Consider the following 22759-nt stretch of genomic DNA (forward strand, 5'->3'; position numbering starts at 1 on the left):
ATGGGAAAAAGAAAACAGAAATAATAAACAGAGAGAACAAACAAAAACAAATAAAGGTTCAGGCTTAAGCCTTAATATGTCAATAATTACCTTAAGCTAAATGGTCTAAATACACTAATTAAAAGACAGAGGGGCTTCCCTGGTGGCGCAGTGGTTGGGAGTCTGCCTGCCGATGCAGGGGACACGGGTTCTTGCCCCAGTCCGGGAGGATCCCACATGCCGTGGAGCGGCTGGGCCCATGAGCCATGGCTGCTGAGCCTGCGTGTCCGGAGCCTGTGCTCTGCAATGGGAGAGGCCACAACAGTGAGAGGCCCGCATACCGCAAAAAAAAAAAAAAAAAGACAGAGATTGGCTTAGTGGAAAAAAACATAACCCAACTATATGATGTGTATAATAAACTCACTTTAAATGTAACAGTAAAGGCAGACTGAAAGTAAAAGGATGGAAAAAGATAAATCATGCAAAATTAATCAAAGGAAAGCAGGAGTGGCTAAAATAATATCAGATAAAGTAAACTTCAGAGCAAAAAATGTTATCAGAGACAATAAAATTATAAAATTACAAAGGGTCAATTCACCAAGAACACATAGCAAACATAAATGGATATGCACCAAGCAACAGAGCTGAAAAATATGTGAAGCAAAAACTGATAGAACTTAAGGGCAAAATAGGTAAGTCCACAATTATAGTTGGGAGACTTCAGTACTCATCTCTGAACAATTGGTAGAACAACTAGAGAGAAAATCAGCAAGGATATAGAACTCACCAGCACCATTGACCAACAGATTCTAATTAACATTTATAAAACACTGCACCCACCAACCACTGAATACACATTCTTTTAAAGTGCCCACAGAATATATACCAAGATAGACCACATGCTGGGCCATTAAAATTTTTTTTAAAGAATTGGAATCATACAGGGACTTCCCTAGTGGCACAGTGGATAAGACTCCACGCTCCCAATGCAGGGGATCCACTTCTATCCCTGGTCAGGGAACCAGATCCCACATGCACGCCACAACTAAAAGTTTCCATGCCACAACTGAGGATCTGGCAAGCCACAACTAAGGAGTCCTGGAGCTGCAACTAAGGAGGCTGCCTGCCACAACTAAGACCTGCTGCAACCAAATAAATAAAAAAATATTAAAAAGAAAAGAATTGGAATCATACAGAGTGTGTTCACTGTGCACAATGGAATAAAACTAGAAATCAGTAACAGAAGGATAACAGGAATACAACATACTTCAAAGTAATCCATGGGTCAAAGAGGAAATCTCAAGGGAAATTTTAAAAAATACATTGAACTGAATGAAAGTGAACATAGAACACACCAAACTTTGTTGGATACAGCTAAAGTCACAGTGAGAGGGAAAAATTTATCACTAAATTTAGCACTAAATCCATATACTAGAAAAGAGGAAAAATCTCAAATCAATTATTTAAGCTCCCATTGAGAAAACACAGGAAAAAAAGAACCAAACATATCCAAAGCAAGCAGAAGGAAGTAAATAATAAAGATAAAAACAGAAATAAATGAAACTGAAAACATAAAAATAATAGAAACAATAAAACAAAGGACTGATTCTTTGGAAAAAGTAATAAAATTAACAACCTTCTAGCAAGACTGACCAATGAGAGAGAAGATACAAATTATCAACATCAGGAATGACAAAAAGGACCTCACTATAGACCATGTAAACATAAAAAGGAAAATAAGTGAATACCACAAACAACTCTACACACATAAATTTGACAACTTAGATAAAATGGACTAATTCCTTAAAAAACACAAACTACTACAACTCACCCAATATGAAATAGATAATTTGAATATCTCTATATCATGAAGAGATTTGAATTTGTAATTTTAAAACTCCCCAAAAGAAATCTCCAGGCTCAGATGGTTTCACAGAGAATTGTACCAAATGTTTAAAGGAAATGAAGACAATCTACACAACATCTTCCAGAAAATAAAAGAGGACAGATACTTCCCAATTTATTTTATGAAGCTAGTATTACCCTAAAAACCAAAGAAGGACACACACACAAAAAAACTATAGACCAATATCTCTCATAAACTTAGTTGTAAAAATTCTCAACAAAATACTAGCAAACCAAATACAACAATGTAAAAAAAGAATTACAGCACAACCAAATAGGATTTATTCCAGCTATGCAAGGTTAGTCATCATTCAAGAGTCAGTCCAAAAAATCAATCAATGCAATCTACCACATTAACAGGCCAAAGAAGAAAAATAACAAGATCATAGCAATCATTGCAAAAAAAGCTTTTGACAAGATTCAACATCCTTCATAATAAAAACTCTCAGGAAAACAGGAATAGAGGAAAACTCCCTCAACTTGATAAAGATCATCTACAAAAAACCTACAATTAACTGTATACTTAACAGTGAAAGACTGAATGCTTTCCCCCTAAGATTAGAAAAAGGCAAGGATGTCTGCTCTTACTACTCTTATTCAACGTAGTACTGGAAGTTATATTCAGTGCAAAAAAGGCAAAACAAGGGAATTAAATGCATACCCATCAAAAAGGAAGAAAATAGAACTGTCCCTATTTGCAGATGACAAGATCGTCTAAGGAATCTACAAAAAACTCTTAGGACTAATAAGTGAATTCAGCAAGGATTGCAGGATGCAAGATAAACATACGAAAAATCACTTGCATTTCTTTATATTTGCAATGAACATATGGACACAGAAATTAAAAGTACAATACCATTTAGAATCACTCAAAAAAGGGAAATACTTAGGCAGAAATCTAACAAAACACATATAGATTTGTACGCTGAAAACTACAAAATACTGATGAAGGAATTTAAAGAAGATCTAAATAAATGGTGAGATGTACCATGTTCATGGACTGGAAGGCCCAATGTAGCAAATATGTCAATTTTCCCCAAATTGATATATAAGTTTAATGCAATTTTTATAAAAATCTCATCAAGATTGTTTTAGATATAGACCAGATTACTCTAAAATGTATATGAAAAGGCAAATAATGAAACCATTTTGCAATAACTAAAACAATTTTGGAAAGAGAAAGAATAAAGTAGGAAGAATCAGATTGATTTTAAGCCTTATTATATAGTTACAGCAATCAAGAATATGTGGTATTGGTGGAGGGAAAGACACACAAATCAATGGAAGAGAACCTTGAAATTGGCCCACAAAAGTATGCCCAACTGATTTTTGACAAAGCTGTAAAAGCAATTAAATTAGGAAACATAGCCTTTTGAACAAATAGTGCTGAAGCAATGGGACATCCATCTATAGGCAACACACACACACACACACAACCTGCAAAAAAACAAAACAAAACAAAAAACTCCAAAGTTTCAAAACTTAGGGAAAAAGAGGAGAAAATCTTCAGTACTTAGGGCTAGGCAAACACTTCTTAGACCAGTAAGATCCATAAAAGGAAAAGTGGATAAATTTGACTTTATCACAACTATAAACTTTTGCTCTGCAAAAGACCCTGTTAAGAGGATGAAAATACAGGCCATAGAGTGAGAGAAACTATTTACAAACCATGTATCTGATAAAGGACTAGTATTTAGAATATACAAAGAACTATCAAAACACAACAGTAAAAAACTGACAATCAGGGGGCTTCCCTGGTGGCGCAGTGGTTGAGAGTCCGCCTGCCGATGCAGGGGACACGGGTTCGTGCCCCTGTCCGGGAAGATCCCACATGCCACGGAGCAGCTAGGCACGTGAGCCATGGCTGCTGAGCCTGCGCGTCCGGAGCCTGTGCTCCGCAACCTGAGAGGCCCGCGTACCGCAAAAAAAAAAAAAAAAAAAAAGAATGACAATCAGTTAGAAAATGGGCATAAAGCATGAACAGATATTTCATTGAAGAGGATATACAGATGGAAAACAAGCATATAAGATGTTCGACACCAGTAGCCTTCAGGGAAATACAAATTAAAATCACAATGAAATACAACTATACACCTATCAGAATGTCTAAAATAAGAAATAGTGGTAATGCAAATGTTGGCAAGGATGCAGAGAAACTACATCATTCATATATATATTGCTGGTGGGAATGTAAAATGGTACAGCTACTCCGGAGAGCAGTTTGGGAGTTTCTTGAAAAACTAAACATGCAGCTACCATGTGATCCAGTAATTACATTCTTAGGCACTTATTCCAGAGAAATGAAAACTTATGTTCACATTAAAAACTTTTACATGAATATTTGTAGCAACTTTATTCAGAATATCTGAAAACTGGAAATAGCCTAGCTATTCTTCAATGGATGAGTGGTTAAACAAGCTATGGTATATCCATATCATGGAATACTACTCATTAATAAAAAGAAATGAATATTGATACATGCAACAACCCACGAGTCTCTAGAAAATTATGCTGAGTGGAAAAAAAAAGCCAGTTCCCAAAGTTTACATACCGTATGATGCTATTTATATAACACAGATAATTGTTTGCTGGGAGTTAAGTAGTGGTGTAGATATAAGAGAGCAACAGGAGAGATCCTTATGGTGATCGAAATGTTCTGTATCTTGACTGTATCGATTTCCATATCCCAACTGTGACATTGGCAAGACATTATCTTTGAGGGAATCTGGGTAAAGGGTACACAGGATCTCTCTGTATTATTCTTTACAATTGCATATGAATCTACCATTTTCTCAAAATAAAAAATTTAATTAAAATATTACCTGTGTGGGGCTTCCCTGGTGGCGCAGTGGTTGAGAGTCCGCCTGCCGATGCAGACGACACGGGTTTGTGCCCCAGTCCGGGAAGATACCACATGCCGCACAGTGGCTGGGCCCGTGAGCCATGGCCGCTGAGCCTGCGCGTCCGGAGCCTGTCCTCCGCAACGGGAGAGGCCACAACAGTGAGAGGCCCAAGTACCGCAAAAATAAAATAAAATAAAATAAAATATTACCTGTGTGGTTTCTCTGTCATCTAAATCCTGATTGATGTAATACACTTCATCAGATTGGAGAATTTCTCTTCTCTTCCTAGTTTGATGAGAATTTTAGAGTAGGTGTTGATTTTTACCAACTGCTTCTTATGCATTTATTGAAAATAATCTCATGGTTTTTCTCCTTTTCGGTGAAAATTATATTGTTTGATTTTAGAATGTTAAGACAATTTTGCATTCCTGGATAAACAATACTTTATTGCTGGATAAATTTGCTAATATTTGCTTAGGATTTTATGTCTACATTTATGAAATGTCTTTCAGGTACCTATGGGAGTGATCAATGTTATTAGTTTCTAAAATTAAAAAAGACCTGAGCAAAAGTAATAAAATATTAAAATTTGATAAGCCTGGATGGTGGGTAAACGGTAATTTGTTACATTATTCTCTATACTTCTCTGCTTTCTTCTTTTCAATTAAACAATCCTTGGTTGCAGCTTAGAAGACACATTCAGAGGATAGATTGAGGACATAAAAACTGGGTTCTGTGTGCTATTAGGAATACAGGGGTAGGATAGTCGTATGTAACCTCTTCACATAGCAATGGGTCAAACACATAGTTGGTACTCAGTAAAAGTTTATTAAATGAACTTAGATTTGTTTAAATCACACTCCAATACAACCTAATGGATGCTGTGATCCAGATCCATCCTCAGGATCTAATCAGTCATTCCCCCAGCTTCTGGGAGTAGGTTGCTCATGGCTCAATTTCTCTCTGGGAATTGCCCTCCTCCAAAGGAAGCAGCCTTGCCAAAAGTTACAGGACCTGTCCACATACAGCCTCCATCACTGGTCAATGCAAGGACATAAATTTCTGGCCCCCTTCTTTAATTTGGAATAATTCTGAAAGGTCATCCCAGGCTCAGAGCATTCTTTGGGATTGGCTGAGGCTTCTGCTTAGATAGTTTCACAATTCAACCTCTCCTTCTGCCTAATCCTGCTTCCATCACTCCCTTACAGGCTTGGCCTTGAAAGTACCTTCACCCCATCCCCACCCCAATAAACCTCCTGCATGTTAATCTCCCTCTTCCTCGGGGAACTCCACTCAGGACACGTATTACCCTATTTTACTGTTCTTTTCATAGCAGTTATCAGTATTTGAAATAACCTTATTTCTTTAACGCTTTAATACTTGCTTATTGCCTGCTGTAAGAATGTGAGCTTCCCAGGACAGACCTTTTTCTTTTTCCATACAATGTACACTACTGTATCAAGCACCGAGGGCAGGGCCTGCAGAACACAGGCAGGCCCTAAATACTGGTTGTTGGAATGAACGAATGAAAAGAGACACACCTTGCCCTAGGTATCGTAGTCTCTCAACAGCCAGCAACAAGCACTTGAGGGCGGAGACTCCGGACAAGTCCCCGAGTCCCCGCCCTTCCCAGCACGCCCCCAGGCCCAGGCAGGAGGCGGGGCCCCGCAGACGCCGCGGCCCCGCAGACGCCCCGGCCCGCGCAATGCGGCAACCGGCGGTACGGCTGCTGCGACTGAGTCAGGTGCCGTATGCCGAGCTGCTGGCGCTGCAGGAGCGCTGGCTGCGGCGGCTGCAGGCCGAGCCAGGGACCGAGGCGGGCGCGCTCCTGCTCTGCGAGCCCGCGGGGCCTGTGTACACCGCCGGACTGCGCGGCGGCCTGACGTCCGAGGAGGCGACGCGGCTGCGGGCCTTGGGTGCCGATGTGCGCGCCATTGGCCGCGGCGGCCTAGCCACCTTCCACGGCCCGGGCCAGCTGCTCTGCCACCCCGTACTCGACCTGCGACCCCTTGGCCTGCGCCTGCGCGCCCACGTGGCGGCGCTGGAGGCGTGCGCCGTGCGCCTGTGCGAGCTCCAGGGCCTACCAGGTGCCCGCGCGCGGCCCCCGCCCTACACCGGCGTCTGGCTGGGCGAGCGCAAGATCTGCGCAATCGGTGAGCGCCTCGGGGCGGAGCCTGGCGGGGCCGGACCAATGGTGGTGAGGGCAGAGCCCCGGCTGGGAGGAGGTGTGTCTGGCGCGGGCTTTGAATCAGAACTAGTCCTGGATGTAATGTATCTTTCTTCCTCTGAATGATTTTTTTCCCCTTTTTTAAAAAAAATTGTGGTAAAATACACATAATATAAAATGTACCATCTTAACCGTTTTAAAGTGTACAGCTCAGTAGTGTTAAGTGTTTCCAATTGTTATGCAACCAATCTCCAGAACTCTTTTCATCTCTCAAAATTCAACCTCCACTTTTTTTTGTGTGTGTGTGGTACGCGGGCCTCTCACCGCTGTGGCCCCTCCCGTTGCGGAGCACAGGCTCCGGACGCGCAGGCTTAGCGGCCATGGCTCACGGGCCCAGCCGCTCTGCGGTATGTGGGATTTTCCCAGACCGGGGCACGAATCCGTGTCGCCTGCATCGGCAGGCGGACTCTCAACCACTGCGCCACCAGGGAAGCCCTAAACTCCACTTTTAAACAACTTCCCATTTCACCTTCCCCCTAGCCCCTGACAACCTCCATTCTACTTTTATCTGTATGAATTTGACTTCTCTAGGTAACTCATTTAAGTGGAATCATACAGTAGCTGTCTTTTTGTGACTGGATTATTTCACTTAGCATAATGTCCTCAAGGTTAATCTATGTTGTAGTGTTTGTCAGGATTTTCTTCCTTTTTAAGGCTTAATAAATATCTCATTACATGTAAAAACAAATAAACAAAACAAAGTTTTTAACCCTCTTCACTGAAATATTCAGAACCAGAAGGGCCCTCAGAGGCCAACTCGTTCAACACTCATTTTTACCAATGGAGACACACGGGAAGTGAATTGCCAGGGTACTTCACAGTATCAGGACAATAAGGGTGAAATAGTTTTTTCAAACTTTTTTTTAAGCAACGGAGGAATCTCTTTGTTAAAGGACATTTTCTGTAATCTCCATAGTAAGTGCAGCTACTGTGGAGCGACACACCTCTCCTCCCATTTTGTCCCCCTCCTCTGATCTGTGCACAGCCCCTTGGGTGCTCTAGAAACAAAGTTGGAAAGTCAGTGGTCTAGTCCAGTTTCCTCATCACACTGAGGGGGATCATGAAGCCTGGGGAGGGAGGGTACCTATTCTAAGACCCATTGGTTTGTCTTGCAGGAGTCCGCTGTGGAAGGCACATTACATCTCACGGCCTGGCGCTGAACTGTTCTACGGACCTCACGTGGTTTGAGCACATTGTGCCCTGTGGGCTGGTTGGGACAGGTGTCACTTCCCTGAGTAAGGAGCTCCAGAGGCATGTCACTGTGGATGAAGTAATACCACATTTCCTTGAGGCCTTTAAAGAGACCTACAAGTGCACATTGATCTCAGAGGACAGCCCCAGCTGAAGGGCATTTATATTATCACAGCCTGGAGGTCCTGCCTTGGAAAGCACCACACCTGACTTGGAGTCACTGAAACCCAGATTCTAGATCCAGCCCTGTCATTCACACACCATGAGACTATGGGCAAATCATGAGCTCTGAGCCATTGCTTCCATATGTATCCTGGTTTATTTATATCTTCCCCACCTACCTCAGATATAGATGTGAAAATATTATGAAAAGCATGCTGTATAAATTTAAGGCATTAGCACTACCATTGACACCATTTTCTCAGCTTAGAAAAACTCAGATATCATAGAGTGTCATTTCTCAAATATTTATTATTTCCTCAATACTGTATTTAACTGCGGAAGCCTGGGCTCCAGTTCCTTTGATTTTTGTAAGAAACATTTCTCTGGATCATCCAGGTGAAGGTGATGTGATGTGGTGCTTTTTCATTCTCAGGAGACCTGAGTGCTTTCTGCAATAAAAGGGAAAGGGAAAGGCCTCTTTAAAGAATAAAATGGGATTCTGTGTTCCTGGGTTGGATTCCTCAAGCCTGATAGCTATTTTTAGTTAGGTAACCTGAGCTAGGCCAGAGGCTAGGGGAAAGAGAAGAATAATTTCTCACACTGTACAAATGCCAAAGATAGAAGTAAGTTTTTCTTATACGAGATCTCTGTTTGTAAGGTTCTATAGTAATTATCTATTGCTGTGTAACAAATCACCCCAAAACTTAATGACTTAAAAGAATAAACATTTATTATCTCGTATATTGTGGGTCAGGAATTCGGGAGAAGCTTAGTTGGGTGGTTCTGGTCAGGGTGTCTCAGGTGCAGTCAGGATGTCAGCTGGGGCAGCTCTCATCTGAAGGTCTGACTGGAGCTGGAGAATCAGCTTCCAAGATGATTCACTCACATGCTTGGTTGGTAGTAGTTGTTAAAAGGAGGCCTTAATTCCTCACCTTAGTTCCTCATCATTCCACAGGGCTGCTTAATTGTTCTCATGACCTGGCAACTGGCTTCCCCCAGAGCAAGTGATGCCAGAAAGAGACAAGGTGGAAGCCACAATGTCTTTTATGACCCAGCAATGGAAGTCACACAGTCATTTCTGCAGTCTCTTAATATGTGAGCCCTATTCAGTATGGAAGAGACTGCACGAGGGTGATAGGAGGTGAGGATCATTAAGGGCCATCTTGGAGACTGACTACCACAGGCAGTTAGAATAGAAAGAACCTTGAATGAGAAGTCAGGCAACTCTAGTTCCAGTCCTGGCTCTGTGGAACAGTAACCAACAACATTCAAGATGGCGGTTGCTTCCTGAGGGACTGCAATGAGCAGAGCTCCCTGCTGCTGATGGACATGTGGTGGAGTTCTGCCACCAAAATGTGAGGGTTGTTCATTACCACAGCATAACTAGCTTATGCTGACGGATAAAATATGTTTATATTAATTAGGACTCTTGTATTTGCAAGTGTAGAAACCCAACTCAAACTAACTTAAGCAAAAACAAACAATCAAACAAACCCCACAATGGGAGGGTTATTGGAAAAGGTACTGAGGGGGTCTCATAAAATCCAAGGGTGGGGCTGCAGCTGGGCTCCAGAACAGAACCAGAGCATGTAGCCCTTTAGGAACCCACATGGTCTTTTCTCTCCTGTTCTCTGCCGTGAGTCTTGGTGTGTTTGCTTCATTCTATCTTACTTCAGTCCAGCTTTCTTTGTTTCCCAGGCCATGTAGTGGAAGATGGCTACTGCTGCTGTTATCCATGAATGTTGCAGTAGAGTCAAGGAAAATCCCCAGGTTTCTGGCTTGAGCAAGTGGGTGGATGCTAGAGGTATTGCTGGGATAGAGAACTCTGGATAATGACCAAGTTTGGAGAGAATAATAATGAGTTCAGTTTTAGGTAAATCAGGTTTGAGATACTTGTGGAAGATGTAGGTGGAGAGGGCCAGTTGGGTGTTTGAATCTGGAGCATGGCTGTGATGAGCGATGGTTTCGGTCTGGGAGCCCAAAGAGAAGGGGAGGGCAGAGGACTGATAAATGTGAGGCACGGGCCAAGGAGGAGCAGGCCAAGGAGACTGAGAAGCAGTCTAGGCAGAGACATAGTGCGGGACCCAGAATGAGACAACACGACGATCTCATTCACTCTTCTGGCAGCACAGCAAGATAGGTAGGCTTATTTTATGGATGAAAAAACTGAGGCCTGGGAGGCTAAGTGAGTTATTTGAGGTCATGCACTTAGTTAGGGGCAGAGTCAGTCCCTGGCTCCTAATCTGGGCTCTTTTCCACTCTTCCACAGCTGCCTCTGAAGGGTGAGCAGGGCAGGTATCCTGGAGGAGACATGCCTCCAAGAACAGGTGGGTCGACAGAGCTGAGGAGGACGCAGGGCAGAAGGCCAGATTTAGGCTGAGGCCGGACGTGTGGAATTGGCTCAGGCCACTGCTGTGGGTTCCTGACTCTCCTTCCTTTCTGGACAGAGCCCACCTATGCTTTCCCACTGGGGCCCTTCCTCAAGGAAGGAAGCTGAGTGTACGAAAGAGGATAGTTAACACCCTGGCTTTTCCACCTCCAGAAAGCCTCTTCTTGTTTATGAGAAGTCTTTTCCTCATAAATAAACAAATTGTCCAAGGTCTGGTGAATGAGTGCTAAGTGTGAGGACGTGACCAACTGCAGTGACTGGCCCAGCATCTTGTTCCTTTGGCAGGAAACCAAACAGAACCTGCTCTGACAGTGTGACCAGGTGCACCTCGCTTCATGAAAAAAGCCTCTGACTGAAAACCTTCATGGAAATCAGATATTTGCAATCAAAATCTAATTTTTTCACTAAATTGTAATTTACCTTACCTATTATCATACCATATTATAATAACTATAAAGTTTTAACAAACAACAACACTTGCACTCCCACCTAAAAAAACATTCTTTTCATTTGTGTGTTTCCAGCACTTGATTATGAGCAGACATCTTTTATTATTCTATTCTATTCTGTTTTATAATTCTATTATGAATTATTATGTGGATAAAATTATGTATACTATTTTAAACCATAGTATTACAGAGATTTTCCCACATTGCTAGATAGTGTTTATATTTTTAACATTTAATCTTGTTTTTATTTCTTTTAAAACTTAGATCTTTTAAAAAAATATAGGCAATGCATACACATGGAATAAAATTTAAAAGGTACAAAATGCTACCATTGTAATGTAAGTCTTATTCCTATCCCTTTCCCCTGTAAACCCAGTCCCTTTCCTGGAGGCCTAAATGATGGTAAATGTCTTATTTATATTCTTCATAGATATTTTATATATATATATAAGCGTACATTCTTTTTCATATAGCAGCATACTATACACACATCCCTTCACTTTGTAAGATTGTTTCAGGTCAGTATATAAAGAACATCCTCATTTTTAAAAACGGCTGTGGCGTCATCCTCATTTTTCGAAACAGCTGTGGAGTATTCCATTCAGTGGATTTACCATGACTTATTTAGCTAGCCCCCTATTGAGGATGTTTAGGTTATTACTAATCTTTTTTTTTACAAATAAGGCTGCAATGAGGATCCCTGTATAAATGTGCATGTGTGTCTGTGTGTGTGTCTGCATATTGTATCACACACGGTGAGCACAGAGTTTGCGTTTCTAGAAGTGATCTTCTGAGTCAAAGGACATGTGCATTTTTATTTTAATAGATATTATCATATTGCCTTTCATAAAACATACCGATTTATATTCCCATTGGCAATGTACAATGCCTGAATTTTAAATGTTCTAGCATCTTAGATTTTTCTTCATCTTTAAAGCTTTTTATTATAAAATCTTTCAAACATACAACAAACCCCATGAACCCCATGTACGCATAACGCAGGTAAAACAATCAACTCATGGCCATTCTTAGTTTATCTAAACCAGTGCCTATTTCCTGCCTTCTCCCTGGATTGTTGTGAAGCAAATCACAGGTACCATATTATTTCATGCATAAGTATTTCAGTATGTATTCCCAAAAGATAAGGACTCTTTAAAAAAAAATAACCACAGTATGTCATTAACACATATAAAAAATACTTATTCAATATCAACAAATATTCAGTTAATATTCAGATTTCTTTCTTTCTCCCTCCTCCTCCTCCGCTCCCTCCCTCCCTCTGTCCTTCCTTCCTTCCTGTAGTTGGTTTGTTCAAACCAGGATTCAAACAAGGTCTACACACTGAATTTGGCTCATATGTCTCATAAATGTCTCTTTTCACCTACGGTTCCCCCGCCATCTTTTTTATCTTTTTCTCCTGCGTTTCCTGAAGGTTAAAAAGTAGATCCTGACAATTGGCATGATTCAGGTATGATTTTTTTTAGCACATCTGCTTTGTAGGTGATGGTGTGTTCTTACATCAAGTAGCATGTAGTATCTGTTTTGGGGGTTTTTTTTCCTCTTTTTTTTTGTGATGACTATGCCCTAGATTCATTATTTTATTAGGGGTTTGCAAGATGTGATACTCCGATTCTACCATTCCTTCTTCACTTACCAGCTGGAATACGTCTATAGACCTGGCAGGCTGAGTGCAAAAGAACTCAACATGTCCGGTAGCATTAGTGTTATTAGCATTTTATTAGATTTTTAGTTTTGTTCATTTTCATTAAAATTTGTATTGAATAAATACTATGTAAAAGATTTGCCTTTACAGTTGCATTGGAGTTTAAACTGAGTTTAAATTTGAACATATTTAGGTTATCAGCACTGAGTACCTCAATGATTTTTTTCCTTTAAAAGGGGTTCCTAAATCATTCAAGTTCATGAGACACTGGTATAAGGCTATAGTGTTACATTTTTTCAATTTACCTAAGCTGTGAGCTTTTCTAAGCCAGAGACTGTTTCTTTGTTTTGTTTGTTTGTATCCTAGCATGTGAAAGGAAACAGTGGTTCAATGACTGTTATTATGAGGAATTCCCTGTAGCTTTGGTCCTTTTGTTGACAGACATCAGTATCCAGTCTGTGAAGTGGTCATCCCAGCCCTGCTCACACAGCTCCAGACGTGGAGCATTCTTCATAATTCTGATTGTTAGAAAGTTGTTCCTCATCCCAAACTGAAACCTGCCCTCAACAGTGTCATAATTCTGCCCTCCTGTAAGTCCTCCTCTGAGAGGTCTTCCCTGGCCACACTGTGCATCCCCCTCGGGTGGCAGTGGCCCCTATAATGTAGTTACTTATTTCCATGTCTGACCCCATCCAGACTGTGAGCTCCCCAGGCAGGGACTATAGCTGTATCACCCATGGCCCTCTCGGGACCAGCCCAGGGCCTCACACAGAGGTGCCCAGAAATGGCCTGTTGAGTCAGCAAATGAATTCTATCCTAGGAGCGGGCTCTTCTTCAAGTTAAACTTTCCTGATTCTTCTGTTCTTCATAAAATATGCCTTCCAGATTCTGCCCCCACTGCCCTCATCTCAACAGGTTCCAATTGGCTAACATGGCCTTAACCTGTGTTGCTTGAAGATAACATCCCTGGTGTGGTCCGGCCAGTGTTGGGGAAGCTAGTAAAATAGTCTTGTTCAGGCTTCAGAGGCAACAATAGGCCTTTGACTAAAAAAGACCCTGGGGCTTCCCTGGTGACACAGTGGTTTAGAATCTGCCTGCTAATGCAGGGGACACGGGTTCGAGCCCTGGTCTGGGAGGATCCCACATGCCGCAGAGCAACTATGTCCATGAGCCACAATTACTGAGCCTGCGCATCTGGAGCCTGTGCTCCGCAACAAAAGAGGCCGCGATAGTGAGAGGCCCGCGCACCGCGATGAAGAGTGGTCCCCGCTTGCCACAACTAGAGAAAGCCCTCGCACAGAGATGAAGACCCAACACAGCCAAAATAAATAAATAAATTACTAAACTCCTAAAAAAAAAAAAAAAAGACCCTGAAAGATCTACATGCCGAACTGCTAGACTACATGCAGGTCAGCAGAAACGGTGCTAGCAAGTCTTGGGAATCTGGCCAGTTCCCGGGGATCAGCGAACATTCTGAGACTTACAACTAAAGTATCAAAGCATTTGCAATAACAGCCAGAGCTGCATTATCTTCACACAAGCTGATGATCCTCAGTTTGCAGCTTGGCGTTAAAAGCAGGACTCCTTTAGGCGCACTCTGCAGTCTCACCCATGGGGTGAACACACCGCCTGGGACCTTCCCAATTGGGACTCCAGGTTGCTGTGCAAGGGACTTCCCAGCTGCTGCTTGGATCTGGAAGTAGGTGTCGGCCCAATTCGGTGATGTATGCTCTGTTATATACTCTGTTAATATTCTTACTCCTTTTCCTCTAATGATTGTATATTGAAATTTATATACTCTGTTAATATTCTTATTCCTTTCCTTTTAATGGTTGTATATTGAAATTAAGTTAAATCACCTTCTATTAAAGATTTGATTGAAGCTGTTTATTTGCGTGAGACGAGTGGGTATTTTGCCAGCGAATCCAACAAACCTTAAAACCAAAAGCAGACTTTTGGCAAAACAGCCTGTGCAAGGTGTGTCAGCCTGTGCTGGGCCCTGGGGACACAGAGATGGGTCAGACTTGGTCCCTGTCTTCAGGGAGCTCACAGCTTGGTGGAGGAGACACACCAGTAAAAACTGTTCGCAGTAACCTGTTATAAGTACCATGAGAGAAGTCTGTACAGGTACTATGGGAACACAGAAGTGACAAATCTTAAAAGGGAAGAGGGGCAGAAAAGGCTCAAGTGACTTCTAAGTTGTAAGAAAGAGAAAACCTGGCTCAAACGCAATGAAAAGCAGTATCTTAGATCTCGTAACTAAGAAGTCTGGGGATAGACTTTAGGCACAGATTGATCCAGGAGCGGGCAGCATCTAAGGGTGAGTTAGCCACCCCCAGGAGGAAGGGTGTTCCAGGCAGAGAGAGCAGCATAGGCAAAGGCCTGGAGGTGAGAGAGATCAGGTGGGTATTGGAAGAACAGCAGATTTTCCTCCTACCCCTTTCTAGGGCGAACAGCCTGGCCTCACAGCCTCCTCCCACATTCCTTACTTCTACTCCTCTCTACTAGCCCTTGCCCGGAGCAGCCTGAAAATGAATGCGGAGGACCTCACCCATTTGACTGACTTGCCACTGCCTCTGCTTGATCCTCCCATTTGCCCCTCCGTATGCTCACCACCCTTCTCCACCCACCATGGGACTCCTTGCTCTTGAGCTTCCATCTGGGTTGGTACAAAGTCAGCAGTAGAAGACCATAGGGTGGCAGGGGAGGGAGTGGAGGGAAAGGAAGGGATTCATTTCCCAGCTCTGTCTCTGCTAGGTCAGCATGGGTTGGTTGCAGTCTCTACATGAAGTCACAGTCCCAGCCTGGCTGCCCTCCCTGGGCTCCAATAAACCCATCCCACCCTTGCCCTCCAAGCCTGACAATGCTTTCCCTCCTCACTGTTGCTAGCCAGACATGCTGCACCATTCCTTGTCAGTTTCCTAAACCCTCCTTCATGCTCTCTTCAAAGTATCTAGTTTCAGGGTGCCATCTGTTTTCTGCCAGAACCCTGACTGACATGGCCCTGATTTGCAGTCAGAGGCTGGACTGGGGACATGCTATGCCTTGTGAGATGCTGGGTGCCTTCAAGGAATTTTTGTTATTCAGCTCAGCTCAATTCCACCACACTCACCTCTCTCCAGCCCAACCCACATGGGCCCAGGGCTGTTCTAAGCACTTTACAAGCATTATTTAATCATCACAGCAAATAACAAACCCACAAGGTTGTATTGCTGACTGTGTTCTGAGAAGAGGAAACCGGCTCAAATGAAGATTTGCCCAAGTTCATATAGTTAGTTAGAGGCAGATCCATGATTTGAACTCAAGTCTGGACTCCAAAGGCTGTACCTTAAACAGCACTCCTGTTGACTCCCACTCTGCCCTCCACACAGGAAGGTGAAAGGACCAAAGGAGACGGTGAGTGTGAAAGTGCCTTTGAGACCCTGAAGAGCCAACACACCTGGTTGGCCTGAGAGCTGTGGTGTGTCCTGTTGCTCCCCAGGGCCAGGCTGAGTCTTTGACAGGCACTCAAGGAGGTCAGAGCTGGCAGAGGCCCCAGAGATCAGACAGCCTCACCCCTTCCTGTGCTGAGGGAGAAACAGCCCCAGAGAAGACAAGTGGTCCCCCCAAGGTCCTACACTTGCAGTAGGAGCCAGAATTAGAATTTAGAATGTCTTCAGACACCCCATAAATCTATCAGGGAGAAGGATGTAGCACTCCCCTTAGAGAGAAGTTTAGAAGAGAGAGAAGCGGGTGGGGATCAGGATTGGGGAAGCTGATGATTTCTGGACTACAGAGTTTCAGACCTGAGGGATGCAAAGGACTTCTGAGCCCATCCAGAAGGCTCCTCTGATAGCCACTCTGACAAGGAAGCTCTACTTGCTCACCTCCAAGATAAGAAGCCCATTCCCATCAGAGGCAGCCTGTCCCACACTCCCAGTGAGCAGAGATCTGGATCCTGTGACTCTCCCATCCCCAAGCCCGCTTGGTCCCAGGTCTTCTCTCTAGGACTCCACAGAACATGCCTGCTCCCTCTGCCCAGGTATGTGAGCCGTGCTCACGGCACACTTACTCCCCTCTTCTCGTTTCTCATTTCTGCTCAACTGTCAATCTCCTGTCTGCCCAAATCATATCTGTTTTCCAAGGCCTACTATAGAGGATACTTGTTGCTTCAGCCTGTACAGCCATTCAGACTACCTCTGATAGTAGCATCCAGATTTTCCTTAGGGAATCACCCCCCACCAGTGTTATGTGTGTGTATTTGTTTGTTTCTTTCTTTTAATTGAAGTATAATTGGCATGTAACATTATATTCGTTTCAGGTATACAACATAATGATTTGATATTTGTATACATTGTGGAATGATCACCACAATAAGTCTAGTTAACATCCATCCCCTTACACAGTTATAAAATTTTTTTTCTTTTTTTTTTTTTGCCGTACACGGACCTCTCACTGTTGCGGCCCCTCCTGCTGCGGAGCACAGGCTCCGGACGCGCAGGCCCAGTGGCCATGGCTCACGGGCCCAGCCGCTCCGTGGCATGTGGGATCCTCCCAGACCAGGGCACGAACCCACGTCCCCTGCATCGGCAGGCGGACTCTCAACCACTGCGCCACCAGGGAAGCCCTGTGATGAGAATTTTTAAGATTTATTCTTTTTTGTTTTTTGAAGGGAGGTTTCAGTTATTCAGTGTTTCCAGTTTTTCAATAAGGGATACAGATGGAAAAGCCAGGGCCTCTTCCCACAGAGTTTACAATCTGGGGAGAGAACAAGAGAGATATCACATAACAGAGGCAAATAATTCTAGGAGATAAATGTCCCTCAATGTGTTTTTCAAAATACAAGTTCTTGCACAAACGTGTAACTAAATACTGACTCCATGGTGCTTCAGTTATATCTGAAAGGGCTTTGAGAAAATAAGAAGTCCTGTTACTGGATAAAACTAGTGGTCCATCTCGCCTTTCCAGCAGCACTAAAGGAAGTTGTAGGGAGAGCAGAGGTTAACTGTCAAGATAGCTTTTAATTTGTAAATTTATCCAAAGTTTGAAAATATCATGGGGATTCTTAGGAATCCCACTAGTCAGTGAATGGCCTACCTATATGTCCACTACATCTACAGACTACACACACACCCACTCAGATGATTCTCAGAATGGGGGTATATGAGAAGTTAATTCTCATGTCTGGCTTTGTCATTCTTTGCCTTTCCCTCTCATATCTTCAATCACTTGTGTCACAGGACAAATATAAGTAGTTGGAAAGTGTTAAACTCTGACAGTAAAGCAAAATCAGAGTTAAAGGCAAATGTTTAATGAATCATGTTCAAACACACGCTAGTCAATGAAGAACTTTAGGTTCAAAGGGCCAGATATTCTGCATTCCCAAGAAATCGCAATCAGCTTCTCATTCTGGTTAAATATTTTCACCTTGCATTTTGCGGCCACAAAATTAGTGGTACATTTTTGAGCGTTGATCTATCATTCAAAGATTCAAATTAAGGGACTGAAAGAAAACATTTTGTATCTGTGTATTTGAAAAAATCTGTCAATGAACAAGGAGCCAGGTGTCAGTTTCCTATGGGGGGAATATTCTCATGGAGGTACTGTAAGGGTAAGTCAGTCCACTTCATTTCTTGTTCTTTAACATTCTGTGGCGCCGCCATTTTCCTGTTCAGGTTCAGGAAGCTCATTCGGTGGTATTACAACATCCTCATAAGGCAGCTTGTCTTCTCACCAAGCATCATCAATCAAATCCAAGATCCTTCCATCTCTCTGTACCTCACTGTCCATTCTCCTGCAGCTTTAATCTTGCCAGATCTGCAAGCCAAAAAGGTTATTTCCTAAACATGAAGACTGAGGAGATGATGTAATCCAGCAGTAGGATTCTCTAGGCTTTTTAGCCTGGATGTGTCTTTTGGCATGATATTACCCTGGGAAAGACTCATCTCATCTGTTTATTTATAAGATCATAGTCCCTCCCAGTTGATTTTCCCGGTCACACACAGATGCCACCTTTCTGTAAAGTTTTCTCAGATCACTCCAGCTTCAGCACACATTCTGCCCTTGATCGGTTCCTTCTCGTCCTTATGATCCACTAAACAAGTTAGGTCGGCTTTGTGACTGATTGCTCAGGCATTATTGTTTCCAATTGCTGTGTGTAAATTTTGTATCAATGACTCAGCATATCTTTCCCCAATCTGGCCTCAATCTTTTCCCATCTGTCCCTCTTCCGGACACCTCTAACCCTGTCATACTTTCCAACCTTTGCACTTAAAGGTCTCTTTGCCCCATCACTAACACCTACTTTTCCTTCCAAACTCAGAGTTGGACGTCAGCTCATCGGGGTCAATATCGCATTTCCAGAGTTAGGCGGTAAGGTGCCTTCACTCTTCAAGGGTTGGCAGAGTGGAAAGCATAAGGCGGGCAGTGACCAGGACACCTCCACCATCCCAAGCACTTTGCCACACTCGCCAGAATAAGCCATTACCACTTTCCTGAACAAAATTTTTCTTACACGCGTGACTATCCCAATGCTTATAATGTTCTATCTTGTTCCTTTTTTCCCAGCTAACTCCCAGTCAGTCTAAAAACTTGGCTCCCAGGTCACCTCCTGCAGGAACTTTCTCTAAGCGCCCAGAAGAACGCGGTCCCCGCCCCTCCGCAGGCCCCATAATTCCCTGGGCACAGTGAATGGTCCCCATCGGGAGCTTGTTGCATTGCCCGCCACAGGGTCTTCCCAGACAGGTGATGCCTATGTTCCCCGGGGCAGGGCAGTTTTATCCATCTCTGTTTTAGAGCTCTGTAAACGTGCAGTTACATTAGCAAAGGTAGAACGTCTCCCCCCCACCCCCCGCTAAAAATGACCCTCGCAGGCCACCACCGTTGGTACAGGCGTGGGAGGCCGCTCCACAGCCTAAGATTTATTCTTTTAGCAACGTCAAACATGCAATCCAGTATTATTAACTATAGTCACCATGCTGTACATTACATCTTCATGGCTTATTTCATTCATTCATTCATTCATTTATGGCCGTGCCCCACAGCTCCTGGCATCTTAATTCCCCAACCAAGGATCAAAACCGGGCCGACAGCAGGGAAAGCGCAGAGTCCGGGAATTCCCGGCTTATTTATTTTATAACTGGAAGTTTGTACCTTTTGCCCCCTCCACCCATTTCCCCCACCCAAGTGTATGTGGTTTGAATAGAGATGACACACCCCCTACCAGCTTCTGTGACTGGGATAGGCACTGAGTCCGTTTCAGGACAATAAGAGTCTGACCCAGGACTTCTGTCAGGAGGGTTGTGGGGGAAAGAAGCTCTTTCTACCGGTTTCATTCATAGAATAGAGTGTATGCGTGGAATTCAGGCAGTCATTTTGTTACCGCAATATGGGATTCTGCCTGAGCATGGAGCATCAGTGAGAAAAGCAGAGACAGCTTCCTGAAGACATCATCTGAGCTCCTGGATCCAGCCATGCCTGAAGCTAGATATGTCAGGATTTTATACTTTTATGAGCTGAGAAATTCCCTTTTCTACTTAGGTCAGTTTGAGCTGGGTTTTCTGTCTGTTGCAACTAAGATTCCTGATTGATACATCCATCATCTCTGCAAACCCTAGTCCACACTGAACCCACATTCTTCTGCATTCCCATAGCCCTTATTGTTTAAACCATAAGATTCAAAAGTCCATGTTTATACAACCATGAACACATATGCCCTTATTAATTTTTTTTCCCCACGTTGCGCTGCTTGCGTAATCTTAGTTCCCTGACTAGGGATTGAACCTGTGCCCTTGGCAGTGAAAGCACGGCGTCCTAACCACTGGACCACCAGGGAGTTCCCAATAGCTATTCTTTATGGAACACTTGCTATGTGCCAGGTATGAGGTGAAGCACTTTAAATACAATATCTTACTGTAATCCATACAACCATAAGATGTAGTTGTTTTTAATCCCCATTCTACATAAGGAAACTAAGACTCAGTGAGGTTAAATTCTCACAGCTGATAATTGCAGGGCTAGGATTCAAACCCAGCTCCATTGGACCCCAGAAGCTGGGGTCTCTTCCACCTTGCTGCCCAGGACACAGCATGTGTGAGGGTGAGGAAGAAGAGGCCACTGAGATCTTCAGTCTCCTGACACCACACCTTGCTGCACGTCTTCCAGTGTTCTTTTCACCACTCTTTGCTGCCTGCAGGGGCAGGAGAATGGTTAAGCTCAGAACAAGAAGACAAATGTCCTGTGGGCTAAACTGACAGGCCAAGAGGAGACAAGATTGCAGAAGCACAGACACAGGCTCCTGATGAGTAATGGAATAAAATTACTTGATGTGATCATTAAACTTCCTCTGTGATTCATGCTGTATTTTCCTTGGTAACCCAGGCTTCTGAGACTGTTGACGACAGACATCATCCATGCTCGTCCTACCTCCCAACGCTTCTCCCCCACCTACTAGACAGACATTGAGTTACATCCTGGGTATTCTATGGTGAAAAAGATACACCTGGCCTGTCTTCTTGCAGCGCTTACAGTCTAATGGGAAAGGCAGACCCCAAATCAGTACACAGATAAATAGAAGACTGGGTTGGGGTTGAGTCCTATGAAGGAAACAAACAGGGAATTGGGTGGATGACGGTTGCATTTACCAAGAGACAGAAAACTGAAGGGAGCAGAGAAGGAAGTCATGAGTTCCAGCCACAGCATGTTATCCAAACAGAGATGTCAAGTAGGTAGTTAGATATAGGAGTCTAGCGCTCAGAGGAGAGAGGTGTGGCCGAGAGGTTGAAAGAACATCAGGCTCTCTCAGGTTCTATCTCTTCTTGGAAGCTTTCCCTGATAACGTAATTTCTAGTGATCTTTCCTTTCATTACCTTTATTCATTCATTCATTTATTCAACAAATTCTCAGTAAGGTCTACTCTGTGCAGACTTAGTGCTGGCTTAGTGCCCTTAAGGAGCTTATGTTCTAGGTGTGGAATCAACAAATAAAATAGACAATTATAACACAGAATGGTAAGTGCTGTGTTCAAGGGAAGTGTAAGGGGCTGTAGGAGAATGGCCTTCTGCATCAGCCAGGTCCAGCAGGAAGCAGATGGTCACGTCACATCAGTAATGTGAGGAGGCTCTATTCAAAGAGGTGGGCAGAGAGTAGGGAAACCACAGGGGGTTGTGAAGTACCCTGGATCTTGAAACATTTGGGCACCATTACCTCTCCAGGCCTGAAGGGGAGAGGAAAGGGGGTGGTTACAGGAATCCAGAGAAGAAGAGAGGTCTGAGATAGGGCTGACAGACAGGAGCTGTGAGCTTCAGTTGAGGGATGCAGCAAGAACAACAGTAGCAATATATACATATATTTTAAAGTTAAGTAGATCAGATTGAAAAACAAGGCAGGGAAGGGCTTTAAGGGAGGGCAGACGAAGGGAGGGATTAGGATTTGTAAATAGGATGGTCAGGAAAGGCCTCACAAAGAAGGTGGCATCTAAGCAAAACTTGAAGGAGGTGTATCTCTAGATGAGTTTTCCCCAGACCCCTTCAATTGGCCCACTTCACTCCCCCGTCCCCCATCTCAAGGTCCAGGGCCCTGTCCCCAGCCTCTCTGGATTAGAGAGTTCCCTGAAGGTCCTTCTCAGACTACGGTTTCCCCAGGAGAGGAGTTCTGTTTCATCCTTCCTTTTCTCATCTAATAACACTAGAAGCTGCCATTTATTAAGCATGTGCATCACGCTCTTGGCATGTTACACACATTGGGCCATCTAAGCCTCATAGCAAGACTGCAAGGCACAGCTGGGGAAAATGAGGCAGTTCGGCCCACTTTCCATTGGCCCCTTGGCCAGCTGCCTTCCCTAACAGGGCTCCTGCCCCATCCTCACTCCAGAGAAGGGGAAATGGAAGATAGACCTTAAGTTTTTGAAGGACTGAAAAAGGGAACAAAGAATAGGAGTGTATTTGATGTCTCCATTGTGCACAAGGACCAAAG

General features: G+C 43.5%; 1 protein-coding gene and 1 pseudogene across 3 annotated transcripts; one reads left to right on the plus strand and one right to left on the minus strand.

Moving 5' to 3' along the window:
- Window positions 1-6432: 6432 nt before the first annotated feature.
- Window positions 6433-9066, plus strand: LIPT2 (lipoyl(octanoyl) transferase 2; the record flags this gene model as incomplete). Of its 2 annotated transcripts, none has more annotated exons than XM_082844219.1 (2): window positions 6433-6880; window positions 8070-9066. In XM_082844219.1, the coding sequence occupies 2 exons, from the start codon at window positions 6433-6435 to the stop codon at window positions 8297-8299; spliced, it is 678 nt and encodes a 225-aa protein (XP_082700345.1). The 2 variants fall into 2 exon arrangements, with proteins under 2 accessions (XP_082700345.1, XP_082700346.1); XM_082844220.1 differs by having other exon boundaries at window positions 6433-6924; window positions 8070-8114.
- A 9288-nt stretch (window positions 9067-18354) lies between these two features.
- LOC309965238 (anaphase-promoting complex subunit 13-like) lies at window positions 18355-18577 on the minus strand (annotated as a pseudogene). Its single transcript has one exon. The product of its transcript is annotated as an anaphase-promoting complex subunit 13-like (transcript).
- Between the last annotated feature and the right edge of the window lie 4182 nt (window positions 18578-22759).

This window comes from Leucopleurus acutus (assembly GCF_964270905.1).
Source record: "Leucopleurus acutus genome assembly, chromosome: 8".
In the NCBI taxonomy this organism is placed as follows: domain Eukaryota; kingdom Metazoa; phylum Chordata; class Mammalia; order Artiodactyla; family Delphinidae; genus Leucopleurus; species Leucopleurus acutus.